At 36.4% G+C, this 27592-nt stretch overlaps 2 protein-coding genes across 4 annotated transcripts in view; one reads left to right on the top strand and one right to left on the bottom strand.

The window, feature by feature from the left end:
- GLIPR1 (GLI pathogenesis related 1) overlaps positions 1 to 5674 on the top strand; it is a 45219-nt gene extending 39545 nt beyond the window's left edge. For all 3 annotated transcript variants that reach the window (XM_057556938.1, XM_057556936.1, XM_057556937.1), the window contains exons 5-7: positions 2394 to 2479; positions 5317 to 5343; positions 5441 to 5674. In XM_057556938.1, coding sequence (XP_057412921.1) covers positions 2394 to 2479; positions 5317 to 5343; positions 5441 to 5595 — 268 coding nt within the window. In that variant the 3' untranslated portion in view covers positions 5596 to 5674. The remainder of the gene's footprint in view (positions 1 to 2393; positions 2480 to 5316; positions 5344 to 5440) is intronic.
- Positions 5675 to 5765: 91 nt separating this feature from the next.
- On the bottom strand, positions 5766 to 26690 carry KRR1 (KRR1 small subunit processome component homolog). The gene is made up of 10 exons (XM_007195000.2): positions 26567 to 26690; positions 15613 to 15785; positions 14091 to 14225; positions 13772 to 13897; positions 13601 to 13684; positions 12443 to 12499; positions 10581 to 10751; positions 8469 to 8546; positions 8267 to 8360; positions 5766 to 6723 (listed from the first exon to the last, which is right to left on the bottom strand). Exons 1-10 carry the CDS (start codon positions 26649 to 26651, stop codon positions 6581 to 6583), a joined length of 1146 nt encoding a protein of 381 aa, XP_007195062.2. The 5' UTR covers positions 26652 to 26690; the 3' UTR covers positions 5766 to 6580.
- Between the last annotated feature and the right edge of the window lie 902 nt (positions 26691 to 27592).

Here is a 27592-nt window from a genome sequence, read left to right as displayed (position 1 = left end):
TTCTGTCCACATATATGCCCAGGAGTGGGATTGCTGGATAATATAGCAACTCTATTTTTAGTTTTTTGAGGACCCTCCATACTGTTTTCCATAGTGGCTGCACCAATTTACATTCCCAGTGAGGGAACGTAAACCCTCACTGTTGGAGGGTTCCCCTTCCTCCACACCCTGTCCAGCATTTGTTATTTGTAGACTTTTTGAGGATGGCCATTCTGAGCGGTGTGAGGTGATACCTCATTGTAGTTTTGGTTTGCATTTCTCTAATCATTAGTGATCCTCAGCATCTCTTCATGTGCCTATTGGCCATCTCCATGTGTTCTTTGGAGAAATGTCAATTTAGATCTTCTGCCCATTTTTTGGGTTTTCTTTTTGTTGTTCTTGTTATTGAGTTGTATGAACTTCCCTTCATCGGTTGCATCATTTACAAATATTTTCTCCCAGTCCATAGTTTTTTTCGTTTGTCTATGATTTCCTTTGTTGCGCAAAAGCTTGTAAGTTTGATTAGGTCTCATTTGTTTATTTTTGCTTTTATTTCTATTACCTTGGGAGACTGTAGATATCTTTGTCCTAATCATTCCCATCTAGACAAGTCAGGCCTTTCCAGTAGCATGTTTCTCCCAAGATGAATTCTATTTCCCTAGAAGTCACAACTGCCTTGTTTTTAGCTTGTTTTTGAAGTAGCAATTTTCCCCTCTTCTTTATAGTATGGAATGCACAATTAAACAAAGTATGAAGTAGCATAAATGACTGCATTAAAAACATTCTAGAATTTAACTACTCAATGAGTACTGTGCTTTTTAACAATGAAAGATACTCCAATGATTAATGTCCATTTTGGATATCTTTTATAATTATCAGAATCTCTACTATATTCCTTTGACTATTTTCCACAGGGTAGCATAAACATGAGGGTAAATTTGAGACAGCCTAAATTAATTTGGAGCCAAAGGAGATTTGAACATATCTTTTTAGTTGGAAATGAGGTGCTAATAAAAAGTAATGTCTTAACACTGAAGATTAATGTATAGTATTAAGAGAGAGGAGTCCATAAACTTGGATTAGAAAAAAGTTACATCTTTTTCACTAACTTCTATTGAAAGTAACATTTCTTTATGAAGATAACACTCCAATCATTATCAGCAATAGCTATGACTGTACTGCACTACCTGTATCTTTATCACAGATGTGTTCATATCACTTTCTAGTTGCTGCATCTCTCTCAAAATAGTTTTTATCACTACCTTGAAATTACTGTAATTATTAAGACTCCCTGCTAGCTCTTACCTAATACTTAATAGAGAAGTACATATTACTATATCACAAATATTTTTAACATGTTAATAACTATTTCAACTAAATTTGTTTCCTTTATAATCCTATGAACTTTATTTTAGGTATTTTTAAACTATTTTGAGAAAGAGCCCATAGGCTCCACCAGGCTGCCAGAGGGTACATGACATGAAAAAGTTAAGAACTCCTTTCCAAAAGTAGAGTTCCAAAAAAGATTAGAGCAATGGCAGGTTCATTGAAATAAATGTACAGCCTTTCATCATTACTACTCCAGAGATATTCATGGGGATATAAAATGTTTGGTTATTATTTCATTTTCTAATCTGTGATCTTGGTCAATTACTTAACACTCTGTGCCTCAGCCTCTAGCTATGGGGATTAAAAAAATTATAGTATCTTCCTCATAGGGTTATTGTGAAGATTGATTCATTCGAGGATGCTTAGAACAGTGCCTAGTACATGAAGAGTATTCAGTAATTATTATCTATTATTCTATCACATCTTTTATGTGAAAACAAATTACATTTTAGAAACTCCCCCATATTTCTTGTTATTTTCTTTTGTAAAGCCCTTTCCCCAGACAAATGGCTCCTATCCAATAAAAACTATGGACGTTTGCTAGACTGAGGAGAACAAAAACGTGGGTCATGGTAGCTTTTCTAAGGTGGACAGTTTTTTGGATGGCAGTGATCACATAGGCCAGACAGTAAGTAGAGGGAGTATTGCTCTGAAATCAGACAAATCTAGGTTTCGTTCTGACTCTGACATCTGTACCTGGTGATTTTGGGCAAGTTACTTAATTTTTTAGAGGTTTAGTTGCCTTATCTGTAAAACAAATAAAAATAACTTCCTCCCCGAGTTGTCTTAAGAATTAACTGAGATTAAGACATAGGTTCCTAAACACGGGCACCTAGAATGAACTCTGCAAATATTAGCAGGCTTCCATTTCTGCTTCCCCCTCTCCTCTTCTCTTACCAACCCTCTGAATCTGCGGACTTCCATCCTAGGATTTAGCCAAGGACCATAATAAATTGCAATTGGAAAAAAAAAAAAAGACAGAAACCAAAAACTCTCCTAATGGACAGTTTTCCTCTACTTCACAGAGGCAATTACCCAACCTGGCCATATAAAAAAGGATCCACATGTAGTGCCTGCCCCAGTAATGACAACTGTCTGGACAATCTCTGCGGTGAGTAAAAGGAGCAATCTACCAATAATACAATGTGTTCAAAACTCTTGTGACTTTCTACAGAGCTAAGAATGCAAACATTTGTTTTATCCTAACAGCTATTTTCAGGGAAAGTGGCATCAGGTAGCAATCAAACCAGTGGCTTACTGTCCTGGGAATGAATATATGGTTCAAGAGAAATTTAAAGAAGCAAATAATATTCTTTAGTTAGCGCTAATCAGAAAAACAACAAAGCGACTCTGATGCTGGGAAACTGTAGACCCAAGATTTGCTAATTTCAGCAAGATCAAAAATTTGTATAACAAAGTTAACCAAAAGAATTCTGAATTGTGTGCTACTACCTGTCCAAGCACTCAAGACTTGCATTTTCATCTGCAGAATTAGATAAATGAAATAAAGCTGCAACGTGGCACTTTTTCCTAGTTAGACAGCATTTACTGAGGAACAGTGTAGGCCAATGAAGATACGTTTCCAAGGATGTTTTACATAACTTTGAAATATTAATACACAACTGGCCAAGAGTCTATTTACGGTTCTTGTCCCAGACACATTCCTTTCCATCTCAGTATGGTTTTTTTTTTTACTTTTTGCCATGGTGTGAAGGAAAACCTCAATCAAGCTACTGCAGCTCTGCAAATCCTCTAGGACTTTTGTGTCCAGATCTGTAACCAACTGAACCCCTCAGGGCTGCAGGGCTGGGGTGGGGCTTAATTGCATAAATTTTCGTTTGGCCAAAGTGCTGCATTGCTTGCACATTTCCTAAGGTCCCTTATGGGTTTAAAATTATAAAATTCTTTTCAACTGCTTTTCCCTTCCTCCTGATTTGTAAACACTGAGTTCTCATTTTCACTCCAGCTACAGAGACGCTTTTTCTACCGGCTTTCTGAGCCAGTCATTTCTCTCCAGTTCAACCATTCTTTCCCTCCTAATTAGTCTTGTTTACAGAACTCACTAACATGTAGCCATAGTGCAACAAATACCTTCTCAGAGCACCAATATGTTAACTGAATTTTTCATGTTGCTCCAACACTACGAAAGCATGTCTTTTTTTTCTCCCAAGTTAGGCAGTATGACATAAGAGTTAAAACCACAGATTTCAGAAACAATATTTCTGAGTTCAATTTCCAGTTCCACCATTTGTGACGCTGGGCAAGTGTCTGGACCTGTTTCCTCAATAATGAAATGTAGACAGTGGCACCTCTTCACAGGTTTCGTGAAACGAATGGAAAAAAATTATATCTAGAATAAGTGCCTGGCATACAGTATCACTCAGTAAATATTATCTATTATCCCCAAATTCATCCATCCTGTAATCTCAGATATTGAGTTTACTCTTGGTATTTTGGTGTCTTCTTTATGTCCAAAGTTTTAGATGGTATGTTTTTATGCTCGTGAACAAGACTCATAATGCTTCTTTAGAATCTGTGATGAAAACTGAGACAATAATTTTAAATTATGTAAAAAGTAATTTAACTGTTGCCACTGGTTAGCTGTCTTTCCCACTAGACTCTGAATCCCAAACAGGCAGGAATTATGCCTATCTAATTCAACTTTGTAACCAAAGTGCCTAGTCTGGAAGGCAAATAATTGCTAATTTGCATATTTCCTAAAAAAAAATCATTCATTCTCTATAAAAATCGAGACAGTAACACCACCACCAGCACAATGATAACAAGAAGAAAACCGCTGGAGTTTTAGTTTTTGATCTTAGAGATCTAGCTTGAAATGGTCTCTAACCTTGTGGGATAAAATTCAGAAAATTAAGGCTGTAGTCCAATAATGAAAAGCCCCTGGGCTCTTAAGAAAGACAAAGGAAAACACATGCTAATTTGCAGGGGATAAGGGTTAGAGGATAAAAGCTTTTATTTATCAGATTTCGTCTCTGACAAATTATGGCAAACACTGGAGGGAAAAAAATCCCTTTGTGGTCTTCTGAATACTGGTAGGTTCAATAAATACCAATGGAGGCCAAATCAGGATGGTTTTGCAAAATGTGCTGGGCACACCAATGGTACACAAGCTGATTTTAGCTAGTGCATGGATGACATTTGTTTCGATATTCAAAAGTTGAATGTTTAAAACATTTAAAAAATATATATGTAAGAAAAAATATAACTAGCAAGCATATCATACCTTGATTTCATGGATGTAACTGCCAAGAAAAGTTAAAGCAGCACAAGGTTCGTGGCAATTCACCACAAAGCCCAGTCAGTCAGTCACAGGTACGACGACCAGGGATGCTCACGAGTACCAGAGGGTCAGCTCCGTGATGGGTTCCACCACAGGAATGCAACAGCAGCTGGCACAGAACCAGTGTAAAAGAGGTGTCTGACCATTTAAAAAGTATAAGAAGGCTATGGCAGATGTGGAATTCTCTTCCCAGTGCTCTGAATGTCAAAATCTTAATAAAGCTCAGTGGAAGGAGAGGAGTAAATATGACTTTGATATCCAAATGCTAATGACATACTAATGACAGACTGGAATGCATTGAGAGGTCACTGTCTCTTCATTACTGACTGAGCAAAGATAATATCATTCTTCTCAGGAGAAACTTATTTTCAGGAAAATATTTTAATAAATTGCTCACACTGATTATTACTAATAATAGTTATTTTTAATTGTTTTATTTCAATTGCATTTATTTTATCTGCCAGTTACATTATGTAAAATGATTTTCCATTTATAGTAGTGGTATATAAAAAGTTTATATATAAAGGTTATATAAACAAGTTGATTGCAACAGTCAATGGTTATAATTAAGAGACTTGGCTTTTAAAAAGAAAACAAAAAAGCCTCACCAGTATCTATTCTTTTTTTTCTTTCTTCTGATTTTATAGCTAACCCACAACGAGACAAAGTGACACGTATGTATATAAACCTTAAACTGTATACGATCTATCTGAGCTATGTTACTGCATTATGAGGAATAACATTTAAGAGGATATTTTGTTTGTTTCACAGGTTACTACTCTGTTGTGTTTCCAGACTGGCCAGTATTTCCACGTAACAGATACACGTCTCTTTTCCTCATTGTTACTCCACCAATCCTAATACTGAGTGTTATAATTATCAGTTTGGTCAAGCACAAATACCCTCATTTAGTTCTTCTGAACTAATACAATCCAGGGGGGGGAAAAAGCCTCATTCATACATGGCTTTAAAAAATAAATAAATAAAAATTGGGTGTATTTCTAATTTGCAGCAAACCCTTACTCAAAAGAAGAAATGGTTCAATTTCCTAACATGATAAGATAAACTCATCTTTACTTTCCGCTTTTTATGAAGAAGCATTGTTTTTCAGGCTGCCACAGCTGTGACTTTCAGTGAGTAACCTATCCCCTGTATGCCTTAGCTTCTAAATATGTAAAATCAGTGAGCTAGATTTAGGTGAGTCCTGGCCCTCATCAGTAAAAACATTTCTATATAACCTGTTGCATGCTGCTTCAACTCTAAATATCTGGTTTTCCCTGTTCTCTTGCAAATTTGATGTCTTTCTGGTTTACTACTTCCTCAGACTCATATTGGTATAGTAATTAAGGGAATTAATTTAAAAGGCCTTGCTTTTTTGGATTATGGATTAATCTTGGAACAAAATGTAAAATGAGATTACAAAAAGGGATAAACCTAAATGTTTACTTGTTGCCATTAGAGCACTGAAAAATCTATCTTCCTCAAAACCAAATGCTGGGACATGATTACATTTAAAGACTAACCAATGGCCTCAGACATTGGATTTGATGGATAATTACAGTAGCCACACTGCAAAAATCTTTATATAAACAATCTTAAGAATTACCCCTAAAACCATGCCTAGACAAAACCTGCCTGGAATAGATTAGATTAGGTGCAATGCATATAAACACATATATACCACCTTCTAGTATAAAATTTTTCAAAAAACATGGAGAATACAATAATTTATAAAGAATTGCTGTTTATATAAACACTGTTATAAAGAACAAAACAAACTCAGAAAAAAGTGATCAGGGTATTACTTCTCACGGATAAGGCAACTAATGCCCTAGTATCTCAAAATCCTTTACAAAAGGAGATAGCTTAATAAATTCTAGCTCAGGGTTTTTTGTTTTTGTTTTTTGTATGTTACTTTTTTTTCTTCTTTTTCTTTTCATCTGCTTCCATTTTAAGCTTAACCTCTTCAGCTGTAAGAGCTCCCAGTTTCTTACTCTTTGCTTTCTTAACCTTTTCCTTGATGGCGGCCACATCAATTTTAGTTTCCGTAGAAGCTAAATAAATTAAAAACAATACATGTAATTCTTTAGATTATACCAAATAAAACAAAGAATGCATATATAAGACAAAAATTTCAGAGTACTGTTACAACTGAAAGATCATCTTATAAAATATAAAACACTTGCTTAAAGGAAAGTTAGAAATTTCTTCTAACTAGGAGAAAACAAAGTACTTTAAAAATACATTAGTGAAAATATACACGAAAATGGCATTACACTTTAACTATTTGAACCAATTACTGGATTCAACTATATTAAAATTACATTTTTTCCCTTAAATTGTTTGAGATAAGATTATTTTTATTTATATTCTTTTCTGTACTTTGGAACTTTAGAGTATTCCTTAAAAAACTTAGTTTTCCTAATATTCAATTAATGACTACTAGTATTTCATTTAACAAGATTTTGCTAATAAAGACAATAATCTGAGAGTATCTGGAGGTCCTTCTAACAGAACCCAACCCCATGTATTTAACACAAAAAGTGTGAACAAACCAGAGAAAAGCAGTGAAAAAAAATGCAACTTTTTCTTATTATTTAAAGAACAGCACTCAGGACATAAAAGAACCACAAGATAAAATGTCATCAAACAACCCAGCAACTTGAGAGCAGACTTAAAGCCGCCACTAGAGTGGAATATCTACACTTAAATCAGTAATAAACTGAGATTAAACTAGCTATTGAATACCTTCAGAGTACATAACTGACAGATTGTACAAACCAGAAATTATAATGCTTAAGATATTTTTAACTTTTATATAACCAAGGATCTAAATAGTAGAATACAATACTTTTAAAGCTGTTAACACTGATATAAATTAACAAAATAGTAATGTTACATCTGGCTTTGACCAACAGGTCATGTGCAGTGCTGCTGGTGACCTCCCTCCCCTCATTGTGCCACTGACCACTCTGGAGAGTTACCTTACAGAAGAGTACACGTGTTACTAGTGGAAAAGAAAATGCGAAAGAGGAGAAGATGGATCAAAATGAGGCTAGGAATGAGAAGAAAAGGCATCAGAGTGTTTTCTCTGAGTGTCTTTTTAAAAGCCCCTGAGTAAGAAAGATCGTCCTGCCATTTTGTTGGTGTCTTTTAGCCCAAGTGATGAGAAATCCACGTTAACCATACAGGAATCAAATTTTAAGCCACAGATCACACAAGTAAAGAAAGTACAACTTGTGATAAGCTCTTTTTAAAGGGCATGATAGCAGAGCTCAGGGATCTTACTGTTTTATTTTTACAGAAGATTCACTGCTCTGGTTTATATCTTTCACAACAGAGTCCTTCCTCAGCACAGAGGTCAGGAAGGGACTGTCAATCTGGGATACTCTTAAATAGGCATTAGCTGCTACTAAAGTATAAATTATCTCAGTCACCGCTTTTCCCTAGGATTTGTGATTAATGAAATGCTAAGAGAATTGATGAAACACATGGTTATTTCTTAACACTCAAAGAGCTTCAGACTAATCCACTATGGGTTTACTTTTCCTCTAACAGACTTTTACAGCATACCAAGAGTTGGAAAACAAGCATTACCTTCCTTAGGTTTCACAACTGGTTTTTCTTTAGGTGGAATAAACGCTTTGTTTCTTTCCTCTTGTCTCCTACTAAGAGCTTCTGCTTGTTTAGCCTACATCATTAATAAAAAAACTACATTAAAAAACGCTTCTGTAGTTAAATAAGAATTCAAGTATCTATAAACTTTGCAATTAGTGTTGTAAGCTAGACATAGTCTTACCTTTATTGCTTCCATTTTCTGTCTCTTCTTTTGACTTGCCTTCAGAAAGTATTCACCAGTAGCCAATTCTTTATCAATCTGTTGAAATCAGTATTTACAATACATCATAAATAACGTAGATGAGAAGTCAATTCCTAAGAAACTCACAATGACCTTGAGGTAAAGACAGTGGGGTCAAAACTATGAGTACTCCATAAAGGTAGCAACTTAAAAAGAAGGAAATGTCCTCTAAGCTGACGGGCATATATATGCACAAAAGCATGGAGGTAGGAAAGTAGGTGATGTGTTCATGGAATACACAACAAACTGCTTGAGGTGGGGTGGAAGGTCAGTGATTCAGAAAAGTGTGAGAGGAAACTGGAAAGACAGTTTTGGGGAAGCATGAAGAAACATGAATGACAGGTAAGGGAGGTGGGATATGATTTAGAAATGACTGAAGGTTCCTGAAAAGAGTGAAGAGAGCAAAGTAGCACTTTATAAAAGGTACAGAAGAAAGGAGAAGAGATAAAAGCCTGTTTAAAAAAAAAAAAAAGTTGCAGCATACAAAATGAAAAGAATTGTCAGGATGTGGAGACTACTAATTAGACCAAGCAATAGCAAATTCATTAAGTAGATAGTCAACATATAATTAGTTGGTCTACCTAAGGCAATGTTCTACTAAACTCTCATACTAAGCTCTCTACAATTACTAACTCACTTAATCCTCATTAACAATTCTTTGAGACAGGTATGATCATTATCCCCATTTTATGTACAAAGAAACTGAGGCATGGATGGGTTAAATAAATTATGCCCATAATTACATAGCAAGTAAGTGGCAGAATAAGTTAAATGAGACATTGCTGATTCAAGAAGCTTACATAGAGAAAAAAGATAAAACGACAACTACTAACTACAGTACAGGGCTATACAAAATATATCAGGTGTTACAGAAGCATGGTTTAGTAGCTGGATCACTCCACTTCCCCCCAACTAACACTTTCTTTCTGGCTTCACTTTCTTTGTTTTCCAAAGTAGACCTCAAGATCCAACACTTTCACTGTTTTTTTTTTTTTTTTTACTATGAAGATCATCATTCCTTTTTTACCTTTGACCTTTCATCAAACCTTCCTGGAAAACTACAAACACAGGGCTGTGGGGAAGACAAGATATAGTACACAGAAAGAGATGGGTTTACATGCTGAGCACAAAGAACTCATAAAAAGGGAAGACTTTAACATACAGCCAAGGAAGGGAATAATGAAGCAAGACACCTCAGAAGACAGGTGAAGACAGAATTCAAAGAACAGGCAAAGAAAGGATTGATGCAGATGGAAAAAAAAATTGTGAGATAAGAGGAAGTTGAAAGAGTTCTTGCCTTGTAGTCTCAAATACTTCTAGTAGATGACATTGCATTTTATTTTACTGGAGTGGGAGGGTGGCTAAAGAATTAAGAGGACACAGAGCTGCCAGAGAATACTGAAGACTTATCTGAGGTTGGAAACGTGAATTTTTAAGGGATATAATCCAAAGATATGACTTTCTTCAGCTATGTTTAGTAGCCACGTTATGGGAAAGAAGTCAAGTTTTAGGACTGATCCAAGTTTTAGTTTTGTTGGGCAGGTGTGATAGAAGAAAAGGGAGTATGAAAGAAAACAGTGATGGGCAAGAGAGAAAAGGAAATTTTAGAAAGGGAATGATGCCAGAAGACAGTTGACAAAATTAGAGGCATTCATGTCTTAAAAAAAGGATAGATATTAGACTTAAGATTTCAAATCCAGAGCAATCATATAGTACATGGTCACATGAATGATGCTAAAGCAGAGTAGAAAGCATTGTGGACTAAATCGTTGAATTTTTTTAAACCATGGAACATTTATAGTGGCTACAGATACACAACTGACACCACCCACCTTGACGGAGTTCACACTCACAGTATGAAGCTTCCACTCCCCACCCCCATACGATTAGTTCAAAATAAGCCTATTTACACTTACCTTCAGTTTCTTATATCTTTACACACCCAAACGTACATACAAAGAAATTCCACCCAAAATACCCTCAAAGTTTCTGACAAAAATAGATTAAAATGGTTTCCCCCTCATGTAAAGAAATTCAACATTTAATACTGACCTGACTTTCTGGCTGTGGTGGTGGGAATGGTGTATACTCCTTCTTAACAGTTTTCTTCTTTGGTTCCTTGCGTTTATTCACATTTTTGTGCTTGAACTGTGGCAAAAATCTTTCCCAACTCTGTGATCTTAACTCAGAATCTTTCGCCAACTCTCGTTTAATCATTAAGGTCTTCAACCATGGCAATATATGAACAAAGTAAACTTTTAATTTAATTTTTTTTAAAGTTTTTTTTTTTGATGTGGACCATTTTTAAAGTCTTTACTGAATTTGTTACAATATTGCTTCTGTTTTATGCTTTTTGGTTTTTTGGCCGTGAGGCATGTGAGATCTTAGCTCTCCGACCAGGGATCGAACCTGCACCCCCTGCATTGGAAGGTGAAGTCTTAACCACTGGACTGCCAGGGAAGTCCCAAACATTTTTAATTTTAGAAGTCGTATGTTTCTCAACCTAAGACATTATCAACATTGTTCCTATAAATAATAAAATTAAAAGGAACAATTCTTAGTCTCTTCAGTAGGATTAAACCAATTCCGGAAAGAAAAAATATATAATCCCAAACATGCATAATTAACCAAGCATCAGAAAACCATTAGAAATTTAGACAGAATTGTTAAAACAAACTGAGATGAAAATAAGACTAACTCAGTTTTTCAACCATTATTTCATTAAAACCTTTAAAATTCAACCTAACAATAGCAGGGAGAGTTCTTAATTAGTGATGTTTCCTATAAGCAGGTAGCTTTCAGTAGCATCTGAAATATCACAGGGCAAGAAAAAAATAGTTTCTCATGATCAACAAAACGAATGTTTTCACACTTCCCCTACTCCATCTGAATTTTATAGACACTGAAACATCAGAGGATGCAAACTAGGCATCAGATGCAAGACGAGCTCATCTTTAATGTCCCAATGTAACTCAAAATCGTTTTTTCACCCCAATTTAAGAGTGACTTTTCAACTTAACTTCATTAAATTCAAGGATTGTTTAACAAATATCCATCATAAAACAACTCATTATACCATGGTTACATTTCCAAGAACAATCATGAACTTTATGCATACAGGGATATAACAGATCTCTCTCGAAGAGCCTGTAATTTGAGTGTTAAATTCCAAAATAGGTTTTAATGCAATCCGAAATATTCCAGACTTTACTTATAGAAAAAGGCAGAACTCAGGACTTCCCCGGTGGTCCAGTGGTAAAGAATCCACCTTCCAATGCAGGGGACACGGGTTCGATCCCTGGTCAGGGAAGATCCCATATGCCCCGGGGCAACTAAGCCCGGGTGCCTCAACTAGAGAGCCCATGCGCCCTGGAGCTGGCGCGCCACTAGAGAAAACCCGCATGCCACAACTACAGAGAAGCCCGTGCGCTGCAACAAAGGATCCTGCGTGCTACAATCAAAGATCCTGTGTGCCGCAACGAAGACTCAACACAGCCAAAAAAAAAAAATCTTTTTAAATAAATTAAAAAAAGAAAAAAGCAGAATTGTAAAAGATCACATCTTTAAATATAATATGTGGGCTCATAACCTAAGAACACTGAATTGGTACCATCTACTACAAATCCTATGAAGCTTATTTTATTTGTATTGGAAGTGAATCACTACATTACACTGTCCCCTTCAATAGCTTGCTTTCAAACTGTACTCCAAAGAGACCTAAACTTCCAAAGAAGTAACTATAGGGGACTGGGATAGAGTTGAGTGGGCTGAACTCTACCCCAATTTACCCAAAATAGCTCTGCTTTATCTGTTTTGTATATTAGGCTTTCATAAAAGATTTACTTTCAAGAAAGGTTTCTGTAGCTAAAAACAATTTGATAACCACTTTGTAGTAATATATAGTGAACACTCACTTTAATGTTATAAATTGGATGAATATTCTTCATAGTGTCTAGGACTACTTTTCGAACCTGAAATTTGCAAAGAAAAATGAATCAGTCATGTATAAAGATTTTGGTGAACTAGGTAGACGAGGATTAATATAACACAAAATAGCCTATGAACCAGGCAATGGCTACCAAATTGGGTACTGCAGTCCCTTCAACTGTTCTGAGTGGCTTCTAGATCTTTCATAATAGTCAACCTCCCTTGGATACATTGAAGTCTCTCAACTTTACTGATAAAAAGCTATACACAGAATTAACACAACACTCTGGAGCTGAAAAATTTAGGGGGAAGAGGGCTGGATTTAGAGTTAGAAAATATGCACTCAAAGAGTGGGACTGCCACTTCATACGGCAAAGGCACTTAATTTTCCTATTCCAGCTTTTTCATTTGTGATATGGAAATAAAACTACCTTAAGGATCTGTCATAAGAATTAAATAATATACTTAGACTCTTCAAAACTGTGAAATATTCAAAATATTTAAGTTATTATTGCCCCATGAGAAAAAAGCAGATAACTTATGAGAAAGAGGTCCAATAGAATTAAGGTTAAAGGCCCTGGAAAGCAAGTAAGACCTCGCTGCCAGATACAGACAACAAAAGCCTCAAAAGGAGTTAATAGAAACAGTATCTGCTCCACAGATTTTCTCATAACATCTGACAAGGTAAAGAAGATGTTCATAAAAACATTAACATTCAAAGAAAATATATCTTAAAGGAAGTTTTCTGAGCCTGACCTCTACTGGCTGAATACATTACTGCAAAGAACAAGATCTGTTCAATTCTCCAGTCATTTAAATGCATGTAATTACTTCGTGTTTCTTATGTTTGCTACAGACTGAGACCTTAAATGCCCACTTAAAATTTGAGTGGAGGGAGTAATCATGTGCAGACCTCCTAATTCAGAAATGGATCTCTCTTCAGTTACCAAACGTTGGCCATAATATGTTAGGGTCCAGGAAATTACATGAATTCCCTCAAATTACAAGAAGAATTTACTAATGGAAAATCAAACAAAGCATATTCTAAAAATATATATATAAAACAATATATTATCCAATGAACTACTATATTATTTCATTTATTCTCTGTGGAAAATTAACTGAAGAGAACAAATAGTTCTCACCTCTTTTAAGCCACTAAAAGGTCCAATGGCTGAAACCGTGTTCCCCTGTACCATAATGTAACAGTTTGTTAAGAGTTCCAACGCCTGTATCAAAAGAGCAATAAGTTGAAGTTCAGTACACTTAAAAACTAACAAAAAAGGAAGACATACTTTTTCACTAATGAAAAGTACCTTCAACGTAGATCCTTTGGGACCAATAAGCCGTTGTCTTCTTTTTACAAATCTTTCTTTATTTCTTACTAAAGAACCTATTTTAATGATGTCACATGCAACATCATCCTGAAGAATTCGTACTGCCTTTTGGGAAAATAAAAAAGAATACCCCATCAATATTCTTGACAAGTACATATCTTCTCCAAGCCAAGAAATTTAAGCACAAAATGATATTTAAGCACAAAAACGAAAACTTTATGGTGCAGGAGGGGACACAGTGTTATATATTGTCTCTAATGTTGATGCAAATAAAGCAAAGTCTCTGTAAGTCATTTACCTGTTCAAATGAAACACTCCTTGCTAACAGCTTTATTAGGTCTCTGGCCCTAATGATGATATATGGATCAAATGTCTTCTTTGTTGTACAGACAGTCATGCTGCCCTCGATCAGGTCCAGGGTTGCATTAACATGCTACAATACAAAAAGAGCAAACAAGCTGTTGTCTGAAAATGATTTCAATTTTAGATAATTACAGAGCTGATCCTAACCAAATTAATAATTTCTGTGCCATTAAGCTATCTCAAAATTCATTAACTCTTTCCTTGAAGAAGCTAGAAAGTTAATGTAAATAATGAATACTTGATTACTTTTAGACTTCAAAAAATATAAAAAACTCAGGCAATTGAAAACATTTATAATTGGCTTTAGAATAATTTATACTTATTGGAATAAAGATTATCTCTAGTTTAAAAAATATATATCAATCAAAATGAGGCTACATTTAAAAATTAAGGTAAAAATGTAAAGCTATATAATTTCCCTACCCTGGCTGGATCCAGCTCTAATCTCTAATCTGCCCCCTAGAGTGAGAATGGACTTTCCCTTTCAAACTTTTTTCTAGCTGGTTTGTATTAGCTAAATACAAAGTAAAAACAAATTATCATAGGTTTAAAAATAAAAGCAGTGATTATGATTACTACAGTGATTAAAAACTATGCATTAACTTTCAAATGGAAGAATCAGATTGCAACAAAGCAAATAAAAATGCTGTTTTCTAACTTGTGAGCATAATTTGAAGAATATTTCAATATAGTGAATGATGAACAATTAAACCTAAGGTTAGGTGTCTATGAGTTTACAAAAAAAAAACAAAAATTGAGTCTAATCTCCACTGTAGACAGCTGTAAAACATGCCTGCAGTTTGCTAAACCACCCTCATACCTAATGGGCACAAATGACTCTAGAGCAGTGCCACAGCTGAGAAATACATTTTCTATCAATCTAGTGTACACACACACACAGGTAAACCAAACGCTTCATAAAATGATACTTATCCTTACCACATGTGATACATTGATGTATTTTTTTCTGAAGGCTCATTATATCCACTAAATTGACTTCTTGATTCACTAAGGGGTCTCAATCCAGTTTGAAAAATAAAATCAAATACACTGCTCTAAGGGCATGGCAGAGGAAAGTTGGTCACATCCACATCTTTCATTTACAATGAAAAGTTAAGCAATGCCAGGAGTATGCCTCAGCTCAAACTGTACAGGTTCATGGCAACCATTAAAGCAGAGTAGACATTCTGAAATTTGGAGTTCACAAGTGAGTTTCAGACCATCTGTGAATCCCCTAAATATTTAAAGGCATGTGAATTTTTCCAAGTAATCTATTATTCACAAAACTAAAAATGACCTGTAAGGATAAAGCTTACCTAGTCTGTTTAAAATATCAAAGGAATCAAATTAACCAGCTATGGTAGCACCTTTAAAAAAAAATCCATCAGCACACATTCAGTTACTTAAAAGATATAAGCAAAAACAAAATCTCAAAGAAATACATAAGATATGCATACATGTTCACTCAAGGCTTTCTGTACCAATGGCCAGCACTCTTTCAAGTAAGCCTCTCTATATTTTGGAAACAAAGTTGCAAAACTGCTCTCCTCCAAGAGTCCTCTGGGATTGTCCTCTTTGGAAAAAGCTGGCTCCTTCCAACCATCAGGAACAGTGAGGAGTTCTGATTCATCTACAAAGGGGGAAAAAATCTATACATCAGATTTAACTTCTTTTGGACACTTTTTGAACACTTGTATGCATACACTCACAAGCTTCCCAATACTCTCCATTTCCCTTTCCCCTGCTTTTTATATTATTCAACAGTCCAAGAACATGCCTCTGTCATTATCAACAAAATACTGTATTAAAATTGTATGTTGGGGCTTCCCTGGTGGCGCAGTGGTTGAGAGTCTGCCTGCCAATGCAGGGGACACGGGTTCGAGCCCTGGTCTGGGAGGATCCCACATGCCGCGGAGCAACTGGGCCCGTGAGCCACAGTTACTGAGCCTGCGCGTCTGGAGCCTGTGCTCCGCAACAAGAGAGGCCACGATAGTGAGAGGCCCGAGCACCACAAGGAAGAGTGGCCCCCGCTTGCCACAACTAGAGAAAGCCCTTGCACAGAAACGAAGACCCAACACAGCCATAAATAAATAAATAAATTAATTAAAAAAAAAAAAAAAAGAAAATTGGCTACAACCCCGACACAACAGCATTAAAAAAAAAAAAATTGTATGTATTTCAGTCGTCTCATAAGACAAAGTTCCTTAAGGGCAAGGACTCTTCTCCTTCGGTCCACACTTATTGGCATACACCTGGTACATAGTCAATACTCACAAACTTCTACTGCACCACACTATCTTAGAGTTGAAGATCCAAACACCATTTTGTTTACATTACTATTTTAAATATAAGTAACCTTTCAGACTCAATGAAGTGCAGCCTATGTGTATATATATATGTGCGTGTGTGTGTACATAAAACTTTCAAAAGTTCGATCCCAGTGTACCCTTTCAGTTAATATTCACTAGTACAGGGTTTTAGGTTTTGCAAAGAGCTTTCACGTGCCTTATTTCTGTATACTAACAACTACAAAAGGTAGGAAGAACTGGTATTATTATTCCCATTTTATAAAAGACATTCAGTTCAAAAAGTTTAAGTGACTTGTGTAAGGGAATATGAAGCTCAGTCTAGGTCTCCTCTCACTAGAACAAAATGCCTCCTAAGGGCTATAAATTATTTCCCATATCATTTATCAAAACTCCTGGTCCTGGATTTTAAGAATCTCTTAGATCCAACAGCTGTACTTCAATTCAGTACTACTCAAAGATATGATCCATAGGCCTGCACCACCAGCATAAACTGAGCGTCTGTTAGAAATGCAGTTCTTGGGCTCCATGCAGACCTACTAACTGTGAATCTCTGGGATGAAGCCCAGGAATCTTTCTTAACAGTCTCATGAGAAGATTCCCATGCATACTAAAGTTTAAGAAGAAGGTCTTATAGTTCATGTTATCCACTCCAGTCAGGTAAACTTGCTTTCTGTTTCTTATACTCACATCTACTTTGTTACTTCTGGTTCAAATCACAGAGAATTAGCTAGTTTTATTTATCATTCACTTCTCAATATCCCCCCCCAAAACCCTCAAATTCTACAATAGTGATTACTTAAAATGCATATCTGACCAAGATCCTACCCAATTTAAACACTTCAATGGTTATGCATTAAAAAAAAACAAAGAAAAAAAAAACCCCACTGGCTAAGGAAATAAACAGGAGTTTCACAATAGAGGAAGTACAAATAGCCCCAAAACATGTAAAGATGTGTAACCTCTTTAGTACTCAGGAAAATCTGAATTGAAACTACAACCAGATATGATTTCACACTTAACAAAATGACAGAAATTCAAAATTCAGATAACAGCAAGTGTTAGTGCTCATCTACTGATAATGGAAGTGTAAAGCGGCACAACTCCTTTGGGAAGATTTAGCATTATTTGTGCATCCCCTACCCTACAATTCAAGGATTCCAATCCCATGTAAGGTATATAACCAGAGAAACTCTCTAACATGTCAACCAGGAAATATGTAGACAGATATTTATACCACATTGTTTATAATAACAAACAACAGGAACAATCCAAATGTCCAGCAACATTAAAATGAAAATATAGAGATAGCCTCATCCACCAGAGGGCAGACAGCAGAAGCAAGAAGAACTACAATCCTGCAGCCTGTGGAACAAAAACCACATTCACAGAAAGATAGACAAGATGAAAAGGCAGAGGGCTATGTACTGGATGAAGGAACAAGATAAAACCCCAGAAAAACAACTAAATGAAGTGGAGATGGGCAACCTTCCAGAAAAAGAATTCAGAATAATGATAGTGAAGATGATCCAGGACCTCGGAAAAAGAATGGAGGCAAAGATCGAGAAGATGCAAGAAATGTTTAACAAAGACCTAGAAGAATTAAAGAACAAACAAACAGAGATGAACAAAACAGTAACTGAAATGAAAGCTACACTAGAAGGAATCAATAGTAGAATAACTGAGGCAGAAGAACGGATAAGTGACCTGGAAGACAGAATGGTGGAATTCACTGCTGTGGAACAGAATACAGAAAAAACAATGAAAAGAAATGAAGACAGCCTAAGAGACCTCTGGGACAACATTAAACACAACAACATTCGCATTATAGGGGTCCCAGAAGGAGAAAAGAGAGAGAAAGGACCAGAGAAAATATATGAAGAGATTATAGTCGAAAACTTCCCTAACATGGGAAGGAAATAACCACCCAAGCCCAGGAAGCGCAGTGAGTCCCACAGAGGATAAACCCAAGGAGAAACACGCCGAGACACATAGTAATCAAAGTGGCAAAAATTAAAGACAAAGAAAAATTATTGAAAGCAGTAAGGGAAAAACGACAAATAACATACAAGGGAACTCCCATAAGGTTGGCAGCTGATTTCTCAGCAGAAACTCTACAAGCCAGAAGGGAGTGGCATGATATACTTAAAGTGATGAAAGGGAAGAACCTACAACCAAGACTACTCTACCCGGCAAGGATCTCATTCAGATTCGATAGAGAAATCAAAAGCTTTACAGACAAGTAAAAGCTAAGAGAATTAAGCACCATCAAACCAGCTCTACAACAAATGCTAAAGGAACTTCTCCAAGTGGGAAACACAAAAGAAGAAAAGGACCTACAAAAACGAACCCAAAACAATTAGAAAAATGGTCATAGGAACATACATATAGATAATTATCTTAAATGTGCATGGATTAAATGCTCCAACCAAAAGACAAAAAGACAAAGGCTTGCTAAACGGATACAAATACAAGACCCATATATATGCTGTCTACAAGAGACCCACTTCAGACCTGGGGACACATACAAACCGAAAGTGAGGGGATGGAAAAAGATATTCCATGCAAATGGAAATCAAAACAAAGCTGGAGGGGCTTCCCTGGTGGCGCAGTGGTTGAGAATCTGCCTGCCAATGCAGGGGACACGGGTTCAAGCCCTGGTCTGGGAAGATCCCACACGCCGCGGAGCGACTAGGCCCATGAGCCACAAATGCTAAGCCTGAGCGTCTGGAGCCTGACCTCCACAACGAGAGAGGCCGCAATAGTGAGAGGCCCGCGCACTGCGATGAGGAGTGGCCCCCACCTGCCGCAACTAGAGAAAGCCCTCGCACAGAAACGAAGACCCAACACAGCCTTAAATAAATAAATAAATAAATAAATAAATAAATAAAATTAAAAAAAAAAAGCTGGAGTAGCAATACTCATATCAGATAAAATAGACTTTAAAATAAAGAATGTTACAAGAGACAAGGAAGGACACTACATAACGATCAAGGGATCCATCCAAAAAGATATAACAATTATAAATATATATGCACCCAACACAGGAGCACCTCAATACATAAGGCAACTGCTAACAGCTATAAAAGAGGAAATCGACAGTAACACAATAATAGTGGGGGACTTTAATACCTCACTTACACCAATGGACAGATCATCCAAAATGAAAATAAATAAGGAAACAGAAGCTTTAAATGACACAATAGACCAGATAGATTTCATTGATATTTATTGGACATTCCATCCAAAAACAGCAGATTACACTTTCTTCTCAAGTGCACATGGAACATTCTCCAGGATAGATCACATCTTGGGTCACAAACCAAGCCTCAGTAAATTTAAGAAAATTGAAATCATATCAAGCATCTTTTCTGACCACAATGCTATGAGATGAGAAATGAATTATGGGGAAAAAAACGTAAAAAACACAAACACATGAAGGCTAAACAACACGTTACTAAGTAACCAAGAGATCGCTGAAGAAATCAAAGAGGAAATCAAAAAATACCTAGAGACAAATGACAATGAAAACACGACGATCCAAAACCTACAGGATGCAGCAAAAGCAGTTCTAAGAGGGACGTTTATGGCTATACAAGCCTACCTCAGGAAACAAGAAAAATCTCAAATAAACAATCTAAACTTACACCTAAAAGAACTAGAGAAAGAAGAACAAACAAAACCCAAAGTTAGCAGAAGGAAAGAAATCATAAAGATCAGAGCAGAAATAAATAAAATAGAAACAAAACAATAGCAAAGATCAATAAAACTAAAAACTGGTTCTTTGAGAAAATAAACAAAATTGATAAACCATTAGCCAGACTCATCAAGAAAAAGAGGGAGAGGACTCAAATCAATAAAATTAGAAAGGAAAAAGGAGAAGTTACAACAGACACCACAGAAGTACAAAGCATCCTAAGAGACTACTACAAGCAACTCTATGCCAATAAAATGGACAACCTGGAAGAAATGGACAAATTCTTAGAAAGGTATAACCTTCCAAGACTGAACCAGGAAGAAATAGAAAATATAAACAGACCAATCACAAGTAATGAAATTGAAACTGTGATTAAAAATCTTCCAACAAACAAAAGTCCAGGACCATATGACTTCACAGATAAATTCTATCAAACATTTAGAGAAAAGCTAACACCCATCCTTCTCAAACTCTTCCAAAAAATTGCAGAGGAAGGAACTCTCCCAAACTCATTCTATGAGGCCACCATCACCCTGATACCAAAACCAAAGATACTACAAAAAAAGAAAATTACAGACCAATATCACTGATGAATATAGATGCAAAAATCCTCAACAAAATGATAGCAAACAGAATCCAACAACACATTAAAAGGATCATACCCCATGATCAAGTGGGATTTATCCCAGGGATGCAAGGATTCTTCAATATACACAAATCAATCAATGTGATACACCGTATTAACAAACTGAAGAATAAAAACCATATGATCATCTCAATAGGTGCAGAAAAAGCTTTTGACAAAATTCAACACCCATTTATGATAAAAACTCTCCAGAAAGTGGGCATAGAGGGAACCTACCTCAACATAATAAAGGCCATATACCTCAAACCCACAGCAAACATCATTCTGAATGATGAAAAACTGAAAGCATTTCCTCTAAGATCAGGAACAAGACAAGGATGTCCACTCTCACCACGATTATTCAACACAGTTCTGGAAGTCCTAGCCACGGCGATCAGAGAAGAAAAAGAAATAAAAGGAATACAAATTGGAAAAGAAGAAGTAAAACTGTCACTGTTTGCAGGTGACATGATACTATATATAGAGAATCCTAAAAATGCCACCAGAGAACTACTAGAGCTAATCAATGAATTTGGTAAAGTTGCAGGATACAAAATTTTTTTTTCTTGTTTTATTTTTTATTTTGACCCCATTTACTTTTTAAATTAAATTTTCATTTGAGATCATTGTAGAGTCACATAAAGTTAAGAAATAGAGAGGAATCCTGTATTGTTCACCCTGTTCTCCCCAATGGTAAAATCTCACATAACTATAGTACATGATATTGACATTGACACAATCCTTTGATATTATTCAGATATCACTAGTTTCACACATGTAATCACCACCACAGTCATGACAAAAAGCAGTTTCACTGTCGCAAGCATCTCTTGTGCTGCCCCTTTATAACTACATCTATCTCCTTCAACTACCCTCGTTCTTAACCCCTGGAAACCACTAATCCGTTCTTCATCTGTATAATTTTGGCATTTCAGAAATGTTATATAAATGGAATCATATTAACATATAGTCTTCGGGGATTGGCTTTTCTCAGTCTGCATAATTTTCTGAAGATACATCCAAGTTGTTGCAAGTACCAAAGGCTTGTTCCTTTTTATTGCTAAGTAATATTCCATGGTATGGATGAACCAGTTTGTTTAACAATTTACCCATTGAAGGACATTTGGAATGTTTCTAGTTCTAGGCTATTACAAGTAAAGCTTCTGTGAACATTCACATACAGGTTGCTGTGTGAATATAAGTTTCATTTGTCTGGGATAAATGTTCAAGAATGCAATTGCTGGGTCATATGGCAATTGCACATTTAGTTTTATAAGAATTTGCCAAACTCTTTCCCAGAGTGGTTGTATCATTTTTAAGGTCCTATTAGCAATGTATGAATGATCCAGTTTCTCCACATACTCTCCAGCATTTGCTGTTGTCACTTTTTAAATTTTAGTCATTTCAATAGGTATGCAGTGATATCTCTTTGAAGCTTACACTTGCATTTCCCTAACAGCTAATGATGTCAAACATCTATTCATGTGCTTATTTGCCACCTGTACATACTTTTTTTTGTTCACACACACACACTATTTTATTTTTACAAGAGAAAAATAAACTGATGCCAAGCATTGTAAATGGATGACCACAACAAAAGCAACAATGATTGCAATTACCAAACACGAAACGCACTCATACTATGTCATAATATTGACATTCAGCCCAGTAATCCTCCACTGTAACAGGTCCTTTACTTTGCAGTTAAAATTGATTTGTGTATTTTTTGCCTCTGAGTCCTTGTGGGATTTTTTTTTTAATTCAAACAGAAAATTAATGCACAGAACTCTCTTGCACTCCTATATACTAATGGTGAAAAATCTGAAAGAGAAATTAAGGAAACACTCCCATTTACCACTGCAACAAAAAGAATAAAATACCTAGGAATAAACCTACCTAGGGAGACAAAAGACCTGTATGCAGAAAACTGTAAGACACAAATGAAAGAAATTAAAGATGATACCAACAGACGGAGAGACATACCATGTTCTTGGATTGGAAGAATCAATATTATGAAAATGACTATACTACCCAAAGCAATCTACAGATTCAATGCAATCCCTATCAAATTACCAATGGCATTTTTTATGGAACTAGAACAAAAAAATCTTAAAATTTGTATGGAGACACAAAAGACCCCGAATAGCCAAAGCAGTCTTGAGGGGAAAAAAACGGAGCTAGAGGAATCAGACTCCCTGACTTCAGACTATATTACAAGGCTACAGTAATCAAGACAATATGGTACTGGCACAAAAACAGAAACATAGATCAATGGAACAAGATAGAAAGCTCAGAGTTAAACCCACGCACCTATGGTCAACTAATCTATGACAAAGGAGGCAAGGATATACAATGGAAAAAAGGCAGTCTCTTTAATAAGTGGTGTTGGGAAAACTGGACAGCTACATGTAGAAGAATGAAATTAGAATACTCCCTAACACCATACACAGAAATAAACTCAGAATGGATTAGAGACCTAAATGTAAGACCAGACACTATAAAACTCTTAGAGGAAAACATAGAAAGAACACTCTTTGACATAAATCACAGCAAGATCTTTTTTGATCCACCTCCTAGAATAATGGAAATAAAAACAAAAATAAATGGACATAATGAAATTTCAAAGCTTTTGCACAGCAAAGGAAACCATAAACAAGATGAAAAGACAACCCTCAGAATGGGAGAAAATATTTGCAAACGAATCAACGGACAAAGGATTAATCTCCAAAATATATAAAGAGCTCATGCAGCTCAATGTTAAAGAAACAAACAACCCAATCCAAAAATGGGCAGAGGACCTAAATAGACCTTTCCCCAAAGAAGACATACAGATAGCCAAGAAGCACATGAAAAGCTACTCAACATCACTAATTATTAGAGAAATGCAAATCAAAACTATAATGAGGTATCACCTCACACCTGTTAGAATGGGCATCATCAGAAAATCTACAAACAACAAATGCTGGAGAGGGTGTGGAGAAAAGGGAACCCTCTTGCACTGTTGGTGGGAATGTAAATTGATACAGCCACTATGGAGAACAGTATGGAGGGTCCTTAAAAAACTAAAAATAGAATTACCATATGCTCCAGCAATCCCACTACTGGGCATATACCCAGAGAAAACCATAATTCAAAAAGACGCATGCACCCCAATGTTCACTGCAGCACTATTTACAATAGCCAGGTCATGGAAGCAACCTAAATGCCCATCGAAAGACGAATCGATAAAGAAGTTGTGGTACATATATACAGTGGACTATTACTCAGCCATAAAAAGGAACGAAATTGGGTCATTTGTTGAGACGTGGATGGATCTAGAGACTGTCATACAGAGTAAGTCAGAAAGAGAAAAACAAATATCGTATGTATACGATACATATGTATACGATACATATGTATACGATACATATGTATACGATACATGTATGTGGAACCTAGAAAAATGGTACAGATGAACCGGTTTGCAGGGCAGAAGTTGAGACACAGATGTAGAGAACAAACGTATGGACACCATGCAGGGAAAGCCGTGGCGGTGGGGTGGGGATGGTGGTGTGATGAATTGGGTGATTGGGATTGACATGTATACACTGATGTGTATAAAACAGATGACTAATAAGAACCTGCTGTATAAAAAAATAAATAAAATTAAATTAAAAAAAATTTTTTAAACCGAATACTAAACTTACTTTGGGTTATTTGTATGGAAATGTATTAATATAAATGTTTCAGACATTACATGAAGTTCCTAAAAATCCTATATGTCCTGGTATAATGTTGTAAGTCATAATTCTAGTTATAATTTTAAAATGTATATCTCAGAAATAACTAAATTTCCCTGTCAATAGCATTATTATGAACTTTCATCAAATCTTTAACCGTGGTCATTTTTAAGTCTTTTATCATTTACAGACAGTTCTGGGTGTTCTCTGATGCTTTTGCAAAAGTGTTCCTATAAAAGGGTTTCATCTTCAAGGAATTCATGGAAAAGACTCTGACAAGTACAGGTTTCTGGTAACTGACTATATTGCTGAACTGAAGGAATAAGCATTTTCAGAACTCTAATGGAAAACTGATGAATTCATAAAAGTGCTAACAAAAGATCAAGATGAAAAAAAATTACATGGGACTGAGTGTACTGATGAGGATGATTATAATTTTTGTGACTTTCTGTTTGAAGAAAGAAAAAGACACTGTCAAACGTTGTTTAAATTGTATTGCTTTTGTGGATTTAAAGTGGGTTTATAATTGTATATTATATTTAGTATAAAAATAGAATGTAAAAAAAAAAAAAGACACATGCACTCCAATGTTCACTGCAGCACTGTTTACAATAGCCAGGTCATGGAAGCAACCAAAATACCCACTGACAGACGAATGGATAAAGAAGATGTGGTACATATATACAGTAGAATATTACTCAGCCATAAAAAGGAACGAAATTGGGTCATTTGTTGAGATGTGGATGTATCTAGAGACTGTCATACAGAGTGAAGTAAGTCAGAAAGAGAAAAACAAATATCGTATATTAAGGCATATATGTGGAACCTAGAAAAATGGTACAGATTAACTGCTTTGCAGAGCAGAAATTGAGACACAGATGTAGAGAACAAACGTATGGACACCAACGGGGGAAAGTGGCGGGGGGGGGGGTGGAGGTGGTGGTGTGATAGAAAAAAAGAAAAAAGAAAATATAAATTAGGCTGTATTCATACAAGGGAACATCATACAGTAGGGAAAAGAATGAACTACAGCTACAAGTATTGCCCTGATTGAATAATAACAACAAAGTTTAGCCTAAGAAGCAAGACACAAAAGAATATCTACAATCCTTTCCATTCATGTAAAATTCAAAAACTGACGAAATTAAAACATTTTGTGCATAGGTGGTAAAGATTATGAAAAAAGAAAACAGAATAATCAACACGATTCAGAATGGTTACTTTAGGGCACGTAGGGGGCTTTGGGGGTATGGTAATGCTCTATTCTACTTAACGGTCTGAGTGCTCCTTTTCACCTGTTGGTTTTATTCTTTAAGCTGCATATATACTCTCCTCTCTGCCAAACACTTAATTAAAACAACAACGAATCACGTTTAATATGTCCCTTATGCCTACAGAATGAGAGTTCAAGGTTTTTAACACTTCCAGTAAGTCTGGTTGAGCAGACCCCGGGCTATTTCTCTGGCCTCTCTTTCTGTCAATCATACAGAAGTTAATGGATAAAACAAGATTGCAAAGCAAGAGAGTAATTAACGCAGCTGAAAGAACAGGAACTGTGTTGGCTAATACTTCAGCAACCTGATTAACAGGAACAATAATAAACGTTCCAAAATTTCTTCACTGGCTGACAAACTAGCGCTAAAGACACTCCTGGTATCTCCTTCTATCACTATGTCTGTCTCAGTCCTTCATTATCACTCTATCACTCGTTCACCCATACGCATAACGACCTCCCAATCCCACCTCATCCCATCCCTCATGCTGCCAGCGATTTCCAGACACCGCCGCGAGTTTAAGGTCCCGAAGCGCCCTCCTCATCCTTTCACAGAAGACGCATCCAGCAAGACCCCTACGTTGGGGGCTTCCAGCAAAAGCGACTAGTTAGGAACACGCGGCCGGCACCATACAGGCCAGTCGTTCCTGCGAGTCCGGCCAACAACCCCAACCTTCAGCAATTACAGGTACTTAACTTCAAGGCGGCGTTACACGTTCCCAGCCAGCGAAAGGAAAAAACCCCAACTCAAAACCCCCAAACCCCAGTCTTTGGTTTTCAAACAACCTCACCTCGGCTCTCCGGCTTCGGCTTCTGGCTACGAAATTCACTTTTCCTAGACGCTGTAGCTGGCCCGCCCTGCTTGGAAGACGCCATCTTCAAACTGCTTCCGTTGCTACCGGAAGTGAACCCTTTCTTAAATCCTACCGGCTAAAATCCCCGCGCTCAAAATGAGTTCCGGAGAACTCAGGCAAGATCTGCGCAGTCTCCGTGCGTGCGTAAGCTAGAGCCCGCGTATTTGCATAAACTACTACGCTTCTCCCGCGGAGCCAATGGCGAGCTGGAGACTTCTCTTCCCGGACGCACTGCAACTACGGAGTTTCACAGCACGCTGGGAATTGTAGTTTAGCACTGGGGGGTGAGTCGGAGACGGTTTTATCTATCGTTTTCTCGTGGCCTCAAGGTCTAACGCGGAACGCATTTAGCCAGAGTGCAACCTGAATCTTATTGATATCACTCGTTCACTCATTCGATAAATATTTATATGATCGACCAATATGTGCTAGGCGTTGGGAGGTGGTACAGATATGAGAATATATGGTCCATGACGGCAAGAAGCGACGGTAATAGCTACCATTTATTGTGAGACTACTTTGTGCCGGGCACTTTATTTGCATTATTTCTAATCCTTAAAACAAAAACAAAGTTAAAACTTCTCTAAGGTTGATTTTTTTTTGGAAAGTAAGCTTTCAAAGTCATTGCTTCTGCTGGTTACTTTCTAGGATCGTGGCGTTTCTCTTTGTAAGCCAGAGGTGTAGTAACTAAGCGACCCTTCTGAAGTTTTTCACCTAGCCTAACATTTCCCCAAATGACTAACTCCTGTCTATCCCAACACTGCATATATAGCTGACGTCAAGATGTGAGGTTCATCTCTACTACAAATCTTTATACTTCTCGGAACCTAAAAGTTCTTACACACGATAAAGGTAAGACTTCTTTTGATGAATGGTCTTATTGCTTGCCGTTTTAAAATTTTTCGGCAGCACAAATAGGGAAAGTGTTTGATAGGTTGAATTTCTTGCATTAGTGAAATGGGG

This window comes from Balaenoptera acutorostrata, chromosome 11, assembly GCF_949987535.1.
Source record: "Balaenoptera acutorostrata chromosome 11, mBalAcu1.1, whole genome shotgun sequence".
NCBI lineage: Eukaryota > Metazoa > Chordata > Mammalia > Artiodactyla > Balaenopteridae > Balaenoptera > Balaenoptera acutorostrata.
This window is presented reverse-complemented; position numbering and strand designations above follow the sequence as displayed.